The 14,953-nt window shown below is 31.6% G+C and overlaps 1 protein-coding gene across 4 annotated transcripts in view; it reads left to right on the forward strand.

The window, feature by feature from the left end:
* LOC145331028 (leucine-rich repeat-containing protein 40-like) overlaps positions 1–14,953 on the forward strand; it is a 99,144-nt gene that overhangs the window by 35,782 nt on the left and 48,409 nt on the right. For 2 of the 4 annotated variants that reach the window (XM_080175627.1, XM_080175628.1), the window contains exons 11-14: positions 568–669; positions 3,219–3,260; positions 4,639–4,725; positions 5,632–8,083. The exons of the other annotated variants lie outside the window; for them this stretch is intronic. In XM_080175627.1, the coding sequence (XP_080031753.1) occupies positions 568–669; positions 3,219–3,260; positions 4,639–4,725; positions 5,632–5,701 (301 nt within the window). In that variant the 3' untranslated portion in view covers positions 5,702–8,083. Of the gene's footprint in view, positions 1–567; positions 670–3,218; positions 3,261–4,638; positions 4,726–5,631; positions 8,084–14,953 lie in introns of those variants that run through there. 4 annotated transcript variants of the gene reach the window in all.

The following is a 14,953-nucleotide window of genomic DNA, read 5'->3' on the forward strand; positions in this document are numbered from 1 at the left end:
TCTAAAAAGCATAATAAGTCATTTCCCAAATGATTGACAAGTAAAAAAGTGGGAGGAGTAACTGTCATAATTAATACCTATAATTGATTTATGGGATGAAATGGTGAGAAACAAGATAAAAACAGCCTTAAATTCGCAAATAACCACTTCAATATATTGTATTTTTTGCCATAAAAAGTTAATATTTTTTTGTGGAAGAAAAAAGAAATAATTAGTAAGCTTGTTTTTCTTTGAATATTATTTTTCAGTTAACAGAAATACATTATACTTTCATTAAAAAATATGAAAAACAATAAAAAATTCTTTTTCTAAAGAGCTTTTCAGAAACTTTGGCCTTAAAAATCTCTGTTGATATATTCTTAAAATTAAATTTTTCTTCTTTGTCTAGTGTAAAATTGTATAGAGAACAAGAACATATGCTGCTTTTGATGATACATTAAGAAATAAAGTCTGTACACCCTAAAAAACACTTTTTCGTGGGTCATACTGTATATATCTACCTATCATATATCCATTCATCTATCTATCTACCTATCCATCTATCCATCCATCTATCTATCTATCTAGAGCACGAATGAAAGATATGAATAAATCGTATTCTATGCTACGTGACCGCCTGCCTTCTACTAAACCTTCTGGAAAAAGAATGTCAAAAATTGACTCTTTAAAGTAAGCTGTTTATTCAATAGCAAAGCAACTCTTCAAGTCAACATTACCCATTGGCTGTTTTAATGTCTGTACGTCTATATATTGTATTCCATCGGCTAAGCATCTAGGGGCTTTTAATTTTAGGGAAGGGAAGAAAGGGTCAAAAATAGCCTTAAACCACCCAAAGATCAAAATTTAAAAATATAATAGCCTAGTACCATCCCGTTTCTATTTGAAGCTTCCCTAAAAAGTTATTCATATACTATGATATAATGCAAATAGTTAACTGGTCGGTCTTGCTGATTTCAAGCATAATGGTCCAGTGGTCAAGAAATCTTAAGGTACAGACAGACAGACATCATGTTACTATGATATACACATTACTTTGAAAAATTATCCATCCCTGTATTAATTTTATTTGTACAGTGTTATAATGTTCTTCCGTGATTTGTAGTTCGGGAGAAAACAAATTCTTGCTTTTATACTTAAAGTTGATCAAGTGATGTAGATTTTCAAAATTAGTTGGTGGATATACTAATTATGGCTTTTTTCATGAAGCTCTTTATAGTGCCCTTATTAAAAAAAACTTTGGCCGAAGTATCCTGATTTACGTGATTAGTATGGGATGATTAAAATCATTCGAAAGCTTTTAAATTTTTCCCGTTTTTAAAGGCACTATAAAGATCTTAATTTTTTCTACAGATCTTTTAACTTAAGCTTTGATTTTATTTATTGAATAAAAGAAAATTGCAAAACTTATTATAGCGTTTTCAGACTAACAGACACACAATTATGGGCGAATAAGAGAAAAAAATGAAAAAAATATTCAAATGACTTTCTTTTAAGTTATATCAAATACTATGTTAAAGTCAAGTCTACATTAAATTTGTAGTTTTATTGTGTTTAAAATCTTTAAAAAAAAGATTATGGTTTTACATCAGTTAATAAGTAATCTTTTTACCCGCGACCGTGGCTCAACACGTAGCGCATCCGCTCATCGTCGGGAAGGTGATAGGTTCGAATCTCGGGCCGACACCGCGTCATAACTAAAGACGTTAAAAATGGTTCCTACTGCTGCTATGTCAGATGCGTGACATAAATAGTTAGAGTAGGGGGAATGCCTTGGCCCAAAAAACAGGCGCAACTCGTTACCATGCACAGTTGGGACTTCTCAGACAAAGGTCGTGCATCACAGAGAGTTGGTTGTCTGTTGGATGTTACTTAACCTAATATCCTTGGGTGTTTGGACAGAGAAGGGTGCGTGACAGTCATCCTTAGTTCTCCTGGATTGCTGGATCAGAACCTAGACAGTACACCGAGTCGAAAAGGTCCTGGACTGTAATCCCGCCCGTACGAGGTAATCTAGGTAATCTAAAGTAATCTTTTTAAATATAAGACCATTGCCTAGATATTTATTTGTGCATCTAACTAATTTCTTTTTTTTAACTAAGGCATTTCTATGTACTTTCTATCTCCAATTTTCTCATCTTCGTGTAAAAATCCGTAAAAAAATGTAAAGTTATGTGTTGGCAAATATTTGACCAACAGTTTAGCAAGATGTATGGGGGGGGGGGGGAGATAGACAATCTGAGGAAAAAATAAGAAATAATGATATTATTAGGGGTAATTTTATGTAATATAATAATGCTTGGTGGGTGGGGTGGATCTTTTCTATGTCATGCTTCGTTACACATTCATGATGCCATCCTTGTTATCTTTATCTTATGTTATTACATGATATTAAGACAGTTATTATAAGCATTTATTTTTTTACTAAAAAATCTAGCAAACAAAGTATTATTAGTCAAACAAATAATACAAATACTTCATTATATCCTCGTCTAAATATGTATACTAGCGGCTACATCCCCTATAAGCCTATAGGGATGGTGGGATGGGGATATTCGACTGACTCAACATTTTAAATTTGAGCTTTTTTTTGGGGGGGGAGGGGTTAATTTTTTTTTAGGAAGATGGAAATACTCTTACAAAAAACTTTCCTAGTGACTTAAAAGAAGCTTCACTGTAAAGGAAAACCACATCGGTTCAGCGGTAAGCTAGATCCTTTGCTAGAGACAAAGCTTACTACTTTATATAATGGGATATATATTAGGCACGATTTATAGTCATGATACCAACTTTTGTATGAACGTAGTTACTCTAAATGTAATTTATTTAAAATTTACATAATAGGCAGAAATCTGTCGGCGACGTCAACGCTTAGGGTAATATGTAATTTTCTCAGCTGATATTTAAGACAGACGGCTGAAATTTTTGTGAAGAATTCCTGCATTGAGTAAATCTACAATAACTCACTTTGGCATAGCTATAGAACAATTATCACCTTATACAAATAACGAAATTAATTCGGGGAAAAAAATCACGAAATCTATCATTTCATCTGTCGTTGGGGGTCTACAACTGTCCCCAATATGGTATTTTAGAATTATTTCGCTTGTTGGTTATGCCTTATACCTGCGTTTATCATTATATGGGATATCTAATTTTTTCTCAGGAGCCTTTTATGATCTAATCAAATATTTCTATTAATTATGACTTTATTATTTTAGGCTGGCCATAAAGTATATCATGCATTTGAAATATTTGCTCAGGTAAGCTTTTCATATATACATAAATACTCTATTTATAAAGTAGCTTCGCTACTATGGAAATAGTTTTTTTTCGACTAGACTTTTATAGACCCATTTTCTAAAAGAGTAAGTCTTTAAACCAACAAATGAAAGAGTGTTTTATAAAACTTTGGGTACCAGTATAGATTACTTTACAATTTCTCCTCCCTGGTATTCCGAGATTTTGTAGTATATCTAGTGTATAATAAGGGCTTGTTCGTACATCGTCTATATACCATAAAAGTTTCAAATGGCCTGTATAAATTATATTATACTATAAATTATACACATGCTTAAAAACATACTTCTATTAAATCTAGCTGAGTCTAAACATTTCAACCAATAATTAGAATCTAAAGAAAGGGTAATTTGAAATCATTTCTGGAGATGTACATTAATCTATAGTCCACTGTTTGAATACTTAATTTTCCTGGATAAAATTAACGATGCTCTCAAAGAGTTCTAATTCATTGCACTGTACTGATGACTGTACTGGCGCTCTACAAACAAACATAATTGCAAAAAAATCAATATGTTTAATCATTTACTGAATATATCACTTATTTTCTAGAATTATTTCTGTTTTACAATGCAATGTATTTTCTTATATTGAGGACGCTGCGCTTATTAATTACAAAAATTTACTTGCTTAACACTTTTTTGATATTATATAAAAATCTTGCAAAATTGACAATATTTAAATTTTTAATCTGTTCATTTGACTCAACAAATACGCAGGAATATACAGAAAAATAAATCAGTTTTAAATAATATAATTAAGTACATTTGTAGTAGGGAAGGAGGGGATATTAGCTTGTAAATTTTACTGGTCCTCAGAGTCTTTTTAAAAAGTTATCTCATTTATTTTTGTGACTTTTGTTTCATCTTTATTGGGTTGTACAAACCAGCAGCATTAATCTTAATCTAAAGAAGGGTTAAAATGATTATCATCAGTGGGGAAGAAAGGGGAGGGTACAAACAATCAAATGAATGGGAAAAGGAAAGAAAAAAGAGGAGAATTATGAAAGAAAAAATAACTACTTTCAGCCAAATTGTAGAATGGCATTTCTTCTAATAAAATTTTAAAACTTAAATATTTCTTTTTCACTTTAACTCTTTCAAATATTTAAACTTTGAAATTAGAAATTAAATTTTGTACAAAATTTGATTTTATGATTTTAAAGATATAACTTTTTTGTTTATCTCTTCTATACTCTTTTATAGTTTTTGTTATTCTCAGTTTTTCTCTTTTAACATTCGTTACAGGTTTTTTCTCTCTTTCCTTTAAACTCTCTCCCTATCTATCTATTTATCTATTTATTTTTTGTCTTAATATTAATATTACCCATTTATTTTTCAGTTTTCCCCCGGACACACGGATTCCCCAAGAAATAGTTCAATTTGATCCAAACCTAGAGGCTTGGAACCGCCTTCCCAGGGGAGCCAGGTAATTCATTTGATTGCATGGCCTTTGTCATGAGGTACCTAAAACGTGTCATTTTAAATTGAAATGGTATAATGATTATTCGGTACATGTTTGTATGGCTACTAATCCAATTAATTTACGCTATAATAAAACCAGGTCGGAGTTAAACAAAAAGACATATTTTCGTATTTTAGACAATTTTCCATCCTTGAGGGCCAGCAAAACAGTAATTAATTTTACATTTTTTTACTATCGATGGAAAACTGTCTAAAATCGATGCGATAAATATTTTTTTACACGCAGTCGAAAATTAAAACAATTCAAAGCTTCAACAGAAGTAAAAGTAAAGCAAAAGTATTCAGTTAAGTACTATTTTTATACAGGTTACTATATGGAAAATTTTATTTTTGATAAAAAATTTTACTATAGCTATAGAACTATTTGAAGTCTTTGGAAACTTTTCTTACATACTTTTTACATTAATTTACATTGTTTTATGCATAGACGTCCAAGGGGGGGGGGTAAAGTGGGGATTACCCCCCCAAACGAATTTTTTTCATTTTACCCCCCCTATTTAAAATTTACCCCTACCTTGGGGTGCCGTAGGCACCCCCAACCATTTAGGAGGGGGTATTTTTAATACTAAATATTTAATAAAATTTAAATTACCCCCCCAAAAAATTTTACCCCGGGGGTAAATTTTGGGGGGGTAAACAAAATTTACCCCTGCCAACAGATTTAAGGGGGGGTAATTACCACCCCCCCCCCAAGCAAATTTTACACCAGGGGTAAAAATTTGGGGTGGGTAAAAAAAATTTGCCCCCCCACCTAAAAAAAGAATTACCCCCCCCCCTCTTAACAAATTTTACCCCCCCTTAAAAAAAAGCTTGGACGCCTTGGTTTTATGTTCATCGTTTTTTTTTTAAGGAGGAAAGACTTGATTGCTTGCTCTGCGGCTTGGAATGAAAATTATCCCATCCATCAGTTTTCAAGATAAACAAACATTACAGACTAACAGACAGACTGATAAACATACAGACAACCTGTAAACAAAGTAAACAAAGACAGATAAGGAAAGACAAAAAGATAGACAAATATCTAACATGAAAAATCAGAACGAAATCAGAAAGACATATATAAAGTAAGAAATAGACAGAACTTATTCTTGACAGACAAAGAAACAGACAGATGAAATTGAAAAATAGACAAACAAAAATACAATTGACAAACAAAAAGACAATTGACAAATAAAAAGACAATTGACAAATAAAAAGACAATTGACAAATAAAAAGACAATTGACAAACAAAAAGATAATTGACAAATAAAAAGCCAATTGACAAATAAAAAGACAATTGACAAATAAAAAGACAATTGACAAATAAAAAGACAATTGACAAATAAAAAGATAATTGACAAATAAAAAGACAATTGACAAATAAAAAGACAATTGACAAATAAAAAGACAATTGACAAATAAAAAGACAATTGACAAATAAAAAGACAATTGACAAATAAAAAGACAATTGACAAATAAAAAGACAATTGACAAATAAAAAGACAATTGACAAATAAAAAGACAATTGACAAATAAAAAGACAATTGACAAACAAAAAGACAATTGACAAACAAAAAGACAATTGACAAGCAAAAAGACAATTGACAAACAAAAAGACAATTGACAAACAAAAAGACAATTGACAAATAAAAAGACAATTGACATACATATGATTCTGCATAAGGACAGACGTTTTTTGAGAACATATGTATCAAAATCAGAGCCTGTCGGCCGCGCGTCAGCCGCGCCTAAGCCTCAAATTTAAAACCCACATGTGTGGAGAAAAAAATTCTGAAAAAATGGAAAACTGATTGTCTGATCAGTAACAGGTTTAGAAATCCATCTGAATTTTAAAGATATTATATGACAATTTCACTGAAGCTTACATAATGTATACGCGCGGCTGCCGAGCTCTGACCAAAATAAATGGGAAAAACTATTTGTTATATTATTATTTGCATTTATACAAATTGTATTTAAATTGTATTGTAGATTTATTATTTAAATTTGTTAAAAGTTCTAACTATACCAAAGAAGAAATCCAAAGTTGTATAATAATTATTATATTATTAATATAATTATTTTTGTCCCTTTGTTTACTGTATAAGGGCATTATACAAAATTTTACCATAAAAATAAATCTTGATATGCAACAAGCAAAATAATATCTCAATATCATTGCTTTGAGTCTTACAATTTTAGTTTTTTAGTTTTAAAAAGCTTTTTTCATTACAATTTTTTTTTAAATTCTTTTATTTAGCCCTAAAGTAAAAGTTCATGTTCAAGATTTTTCTCTAGTCATCTAAAACAACTTGAAGTAACATAATATTAATCAGCAACGTAGCTGCAAATCTTTTGTTGATGATATTGATGACTTTATTTAACATGCATAAAATGAAATAAAAAAAGATCAGATATTATATTTCATATTTTTTGTATAATTGTATTGTGATTTGATTTTACCAAAGATATTTTTTTTATTAGATAAAACACGAATACAACTTCCATGAAAAGAACAAAAAACAAAGAATTAATATCTTTTTTTTAATGAAAAATATTCTTAGGTCTAATGTTAACATTATGACACGCCTATATATGAAAATTATATAAAAAAATACACCCTTCCAAAAGTATCATAAGAACAAATAAACACATTTAAAGAAAAAAGCTTCGCTTAACCATGTGCCTTAAATGAAACCAAATAATCTTGTAATCGTAATTATTGCGTTTTTCTTTTTCTTTTAGTTTAATTTTATTGAAAATTACATTGAAAAATCCATCCTTCAAAAAGTAGCATAAAAATATACACAATTCTTTTAAAAAGCTTCGCTTAACCATGTGCCTTAAATGAAACCAAAGAATCTTGTAATCGTAATTATTACGTTTTTCTTTTTCTTTTAGTTTAATTTTATTGAAAAAATGCATCCTTCAAAAAGTAGCATAAAAATATACACTATTCTTTTAAAAGCTTCTCTTAACCATGTGCCTTATATGAAACCAAAGAATCTTGTAATCGTAAAATAAAGAAGTTATTATTTTTCATTATTTTAGATAATTTAGTATTTTTTTTATTATCTTTGAAATTGTGATTTTTTGCATTTCCTGTTGGCTAAATTCCATTATTTGATAAGTAGAGCTCGACCACCCACCCCCCCCCCTTCCATGTTTTCTATATTTATGATTTTAAACTAAAGCTTGAACAAGGAGGACAATTGGGATCTCCACTTGCAAAAAAATGGATTTGGCTATTCTAAGAATTGCCGATTTTTGATATAGTATGTATAAAAATTGTCTAGTCTTTTTAATAAATTTTTCTTTTTTATATTTATTTTTTTTATTTTTAATAGCAAAGCTACGATAAAACTTACGTTGTCTAATAGATCGTTCGTTTATAAATGCTAATAAGCAATAGAGACCAATTCTAAACTGAAGTCTTAGGATGGTTTCAGGCTATTATCTGCTCTTTCCTACTCTTTCAAATACAGAATGGCGCATCCGCTAGTTTTTTAAAAGATAAAAGGTTGCAATTTTTATATTAGATGGATGGCTGGACTATTTTTTTTTAATTTCCTTATTAAGGAGCATCTCATATAAATTACTTTGTATGCCAGTAAAACCATTGATAATTATATTGCTATGAGATTTTTTGGTATATCTATTTAGAATTTACGACTTAAATTTTTAAAAGCGAAGCTTTTCTATAATTAGGGTCGGTCCGTCAGTAACGGATAGGTTTTTTCGTTAATTTAGGCATGTTAGAATTGTCCTATCGATATCAAACTTTGCATGGTGATTCCTTTACTAGTTAGGTACGATTTAGAAAGCGTAGCAACTCTATAATCATTACCAGAATGTCCGTACGTCCATTTTAAACATGTCGATTTTTTTACTTTTTTAACAACTAATTTTTATAGGATCTAATAATCCGATTGATCTGATTTTTGATATACTGATTCCTGGAACAACAAAGTATAATATTATAAGCGAAGCAAGTCTATAATCAAGTCCTAGAAATGTAAGTATGTTCATAAACATTATTCTGTATCAAGCAGTTTTTCAACAAATTTACTTACAATTTTGCATCGACTCTTTACATTTATATTCTGATTATTCAGTTCTGACACTATACAAGTGTTAATGTCCGTTTGTCCTACCGTTTCAGCGCTTCACTTTTATGGATGTTGTCATCCTTGTTGGATAATATCTTACTGGCCAAGTAGCTCTTTTTACACTGCTGTTATTTTTACTAGGGATAGGCAAATGGACGATAAGTTTGAATCCCCCATCCCCGTATTTAAGCTTAGTTATATCCTACAAGTTGACGAACGCCTAGATAGAAGTGGTAAATATCCAGGGAATCGTTAATAATTTATGTACAATCTTAATTATGATAAACAAAATTACCCATTATGCAGTTTATAGAGTGTACAAACCAAGCAAGATTCAATGAGGGTCCCCAAAATGTTGAAACCAACATATGAGAAAAGTGTTTATTAAAGTTTGGGGACCATAGACCCCTTTACAGCTTGTGATTTTATCATCCTTGTTTGGAGACGAAATTATATTATTCTAACAAATACATAGAAAAGTGAGATAAATGATTCTTTTGGTAAATTAAAGGATTTGAATTTTATTTATTCTAAGACAAATTGTTTTGTTTTTTAGGCACTTTCCCACAAAATACCTGTTTGAACATTGATAACCCCACTTTATTTTTAATAAATTGAAAATAAGGGGTAAGGTAGTTTTTCATTTTTTTAAATAGTTTATAAGGTCAGGTTGGGTTAGGTAATATTAGATACTGATGGCCTAGGTCACCCCCCTACCCTGGGGTCAGGTATAAGGAAAAATACTACCCCCCCTCCCTTATTTATTTCTAAATAAATTGGTGGGATAGTAGTGCTCAACCGGTACACTTGGTGGGAAAGCACATTTTGTGTTGTTAGCAGCGCATCCACTAAAATATCGTTTATTACATATATCACTATACATTATACAATACCTATTACATTTTTTATAACATATGAAGTTCTTGTTGTAGAAAAAAATTCATTTTATATTTTTGTTTTCGTACATTTTTTTTCTTAGTTCTTGAAATTTTTATGAGTTCTTATTTCTACATTACTCGAAAACTTTATTTTCTTTTTTACTCAATTGTCGACAAGAGCAAATTTGACCGCAGGTGGCGTAGTGGTGATAAGTTAGAAATATTATGTTCATAAGAGCACATTTTTACATAAATGTATATATAATTACTTTGATCTTACACTAGATTTTCATGTTCTTTAATAATTTGAAACACGCAGCGGGCTAAAGTAACGATTCCCCCTCCTAAATTCTTTTGCCCAATCCCCTAGCCTCCTACTGGATGAACAAAATTACCAATAAATGAGTTCCATGTTAGCAAGCTAAATTAACGACAATCTTTCTCCTGTCATAATATCCACGTATATTCTACGTACATTCATTATTATAAAATTTTGTTTCATTGTAATATTTATGTCTACATCTAAAATGCAACAAAATTAGTATTACATATTCATATATTACAAATTTTTCTTCAAAGAGCTATAAAGGAAATAAAATTTTATTTATGTCATTTTGTAACAAAACAAGTATAGAACTTTTTACAAAAGCACTGTATCTTAACATAAAAATTAGGTTGCTTTTTATCCTATAATATAAAGTACTAATTTGTTTTGTTTTTAGGAAAGAATCTCGCTAACCGCTAAATCAATATGGTTCTCCTTTTGAGGGAAGCTTTGTATAGGCCCTATAATGGTTTTAGGCTATTTTTTTTAAAAAGTCTGGGTATGGTTTTAAGCTATTTTTCTACCCTTCCGTTTCCCTTCGAATATAGAGTCCCAAGATGCTAGGGGCGCAGCCGCTAGTATCGTAATTAAAGTAATAAACATAACATCAAATAAAATAATGGATATATGATATACGTGGATATATTGACTGAAGAAAATTTGTCGTCACTTTAAATTGTTAATTGGACCTCATATATTGCTCAGTTCGTACATCCATAAAGAGGGTTGATTGGGGATATCGTTATTTTAGCCAGCTGCGAGTATCACTTTATCAGAGTGCATGAAGTGATAATATATCGATTTATTGAACATTATATCGATAAAATGGCTATATATTTTCTTGTAGGGAATGCCAATTTCTATCAGGTTAAATTGACTAGAGGCTATGATCGAAGCTCTTGGTACTTTCTTCACGGGCGTACGAATAATATTTAGAAGAATATTAAGTTGAAAATTAATTTGACTGCAATTGTCCTTACCTGTACAGAGGTTATATAACTTGTTTTCTTGACAAAGTTTCTATTTTTATTTTCAATCCTAGATGAATTACATATACAGCATAATATGTACAGTTCAAATGAATAGCAAATCATTTCCATACTTCATACAAGGGCATACGCCCTTTTGACTCTTTGTTGGGGTGAGGAATAGGAAGGTACTTTGAGGCTTTGTTCGGGTGAGGAATAGGATGCTACTTTAAGGCTTTGTTGGGGTGAGGAATAGGATGCTACTTAGAGGCTTTGTTGGGGTGAGGAATAGGATGCTACTTTAAGGCTTTGTTGGGGTGAGGAATAGGATGCTACTTTAAGGCTTTGTTGGGGTGAGGAATAGGATGCTACTTTGAGGCTTTGTTGGGGTGAGGAATAGGATGCTACTTTGAGGCTTTTTTGGGGTGAGGAATAGGATGCTACTTTGAGACTTTGTTGGGGTGAAAAATAGGGTGGTACTTTTTTCAGAGGGCAATTTCTCTTGCGACCCTCTCTGGACCTAAAAGAACTGTAACCGTCCAGCCGTCAGCGAGATATTATAGGGGGGGGGGGGGAATAACTTAATTAGGTAAAAAAGTACATAACTGATGAAGTTTTAATATATGTATCTGGTATTATTAAAAATACATAATAGTATCTCATTCCTATACATAACAAGGATGACAACATCCATAAAAGCGAAGCACTGCAACGGTAAGACAAACGGACATTAACACTTGTATAGTGTCAGAACTGAATAATCAGAATATAAAAGTATAAGAGTCGAAGCAAATTTGTAAGTAAATTTGTTGAAAAACTGCTTGATACAGGATAATGCTTATGGACACAATTACATTTTTAGGACTTGATTATAGAGTTGCTAATAATATTGTACTTTGTTGTCCCAGGAATCAATATACCAAAAATCAGATCAAACAGATAATTAGATCACATAAAAATTTGTTGTTAAAAAAGTAGAGAAATCAACATGTTTAAAATGGACTTACGGACATTCTGGTAATGATTATAGAGTTGCTACGCTTTCTAAATTGTACCTAACTATTACAGGAAACATCATGCAAAGTTTGAAATCGATAGGACAATTCTAACATGCCTAAATTAACGAATAAAAGCTATCTATCTCGGACGGGCGGACGGACGGACGGACGGACGGACCGACCCTAATTATAGAAAAGCTTCGCTTTTAAAAACTAAATAACCAACTCGAAATCAAATAGATTTGTGAGGGGAAAAAGAACCATTCCCACACCCCCCTCCCCGTTCCTAAAGGACAATGTAATTTTTCTCTCTCTGTAAAACAATAAAATTTATTGAATTCAACAAATTGTTTCATTTCTCTTTCCCTCCTATTTATTCTGTCTCTTTTCTGTCTCTCTTTCTCTCTACTGTAACCCCCCCCCCCCCCCCCTTCTTACACACTCTTAATGTCTCTCTCTCTCCCGCGAGGCTATCATAGAACTAACCTATCTATCCAATATTATGATTTTTTTGTATATCCATAGTATATTCTATCTTTCCAATAGATAGTTGAGTGATTATTTGTGAAGATTTCCTCGCCCCATAGCTATCAACTCTATAACTTACTCTGTCTTTTTGATTCTCTTGATATGTCAACATAATTTGTATACTTTGCTGATTGTGCAAGTAGTCATCCTTGGTCATCTAACATTTTCACCACAATTCTCTCTCCTTCTCTCTCTCTCTCTCTCTCTCTCTCTCTCTCTCTCTCTCTCTCTCTCTCTCTCTCTCTCTCTCTCTCTCTCTCTCTCTCTCTCTCTCTCTATCTCTCTCTCTCTATCTCTCTCTCTCTCTCTCTCTCTCTCTCTCTCTCTCTCTCTCTCTCTCTCTATCTATCTATCTATCTATCTCTATCTCTCTCTCACTCACTCTCTTTATATAACCCTTTCCCTTCTTTTTATACTTTTCTCTATTTTTCTCTTCCTTTTATTTCTCTTTAATTCTCTCTCTCTATCTCTCTCTATTCCTCTCTCTCTCTCTCTCTCTCTCTCTCTCTCTCTCTCTCTATGTATCTATCTATCTCTCTCTCTCTCAACTCTTTTATTTTTCTCTTTCTCTATAAATCTACAACCATACATATTTGATTCTAAGAGCATTCCAATCTACTATAAGAGGACAAATTTTTACTTCAACGCTAGTGTAATAATGCTCCAAAAAAACTGTAAAATCCGCCGTCGTAAGTGTATCACCGTTTTCGGAGGAAATATTTTTTGGTTCAGTTTTAATTTACCCTTAGTGAGATAAAGTGGAATAAGGGTCATTTATTACATCCTTTCCGCGGAAATGAAATATAACTAAAAGATTAATCCAGTTTTGTTAGCCCGGACCTTATTCCATTTTTATTTTATTAATCGTAGAAAATTGTCTATAATACGATACGATACATGTTTTTTTTCAGTTTGGCTTAGAACCGGTTCTAATCCAACGGATATTAATCGGTTTGGAAGCTATACTGTAATAGTTATTTCTCGCATCGTATTATAAACAGCTTTCCGCGGATATAGAATGACGGTACGGGCTAAAAAAAACTGGCTTTACTCTTATGATTGTAGATTTTTATATTCGTAGAAAGCTGGATATAATACGATGCTAGACATAGATTTTTCGTATGGATGAGAACCGGTTCTTATCCACCGGATTCGAATGAATACGACAAAAATATTTGTGCATCAAAATATTTTAGAATTGTTTTATTACTAATTTTAGAAATAAAACAATAGAACAATTCTAACATGTCCAAAATTGATATAAAAGTAAGGCTAAAACAAGCAGACCGACTTTATAACACGGATTACAGACTTGCTACGCTTTTAAGTTTATACCGTATTGTTCAAGTAATCGGATACTCAAAATGTAAAAAAAATACCTAATAATAAGAACCTTTCAAATCCTTTGGTACAGGCAGACTTAAGAACTTCCAAGCTTTTTTGTGTGTGGGGGGGGTCTACCTATTGGGAGTAATTACAATTTTCACCCCAGGGGGAAAATGTTAAGATTCACCTGATTTTTAAGAAATATGTATAAGCTTTGAAACATGGAGCAATCGAAAGTATCAAACTAATTTCTGTGAGGGGGGAGGGGTTAATTACATGTTCCCCCCCCCCCCCACCCCTCCCCCCTCGGACTTTTTCTGCAGATTCAGAAGATATTAAATATTTTGAATATCATGATACATAAGTAAATCTAAAATTCCACAAATCCCAGGGTTAAGGGAGGGAAATCAGAGGATTTAGAGGTTTAGGTTCATTGGTAGCCAGTAAAGTAGGTAGGGATATCTCACCTGAAAAGATATCTTGACATGCAAGCAAATATATTTAAAGATATTGTCCTTTAATTAAAGATATAAAAATTAATTGTTTGATTTATCAAATTGGTTAAGATCGAGAGATATAAGGATTTAATTATACATATTTCACGCTTACAACTATTTGTTTAATCGTCCTAAGAATCACAAATTCAATGATTAAGTAAGGAGATCAAATCTTTGATTTATTATTGAGTGCTTTAAATCAACATATTTAGTTGACTTATGGAATTTCTGTTATAAATTATAGATTTGCTATGCTTTCAAAATTTATAGCTATCCGCTACTGACGTACGGTAAACTTACAGTTTTACAAAAAAAATCAGCCGTTTTGTCTCCCTTATTCATGAACTAATCTACTTTTCAAAGGGGAATTTCAGTTTCATCAAGTTTCACTTATCGACTAATTCCTTTATTTTCCAAGTTAAACACATTTCTGAATTTGTGTACAATTTTAAAAGGTGGTAACACTATAATCTTATTAAAAGCGAAGCTTTTCTATAATTAGGGTCGGTCCGTCCGTCCGTCCGTCCGAGATAGATAGCTTTTATTCGTTAATTTAGGCATGT

The sequence above is a fragment of the Acartia tonsa genome, chromosome 11 (genome assembly GCF_053477335.1).
Source record: "Acartia tonsa isolate MP-2025a chromosome 11, ASM5347733v1, whole genome shotgun sequence".
Classification (NCBI taxonomy): Eukaryota; Metazoa; Arthropoda; class Copepoda; order Calanoida; family Acartiidae; genus Acartia; species Acartia tonsa.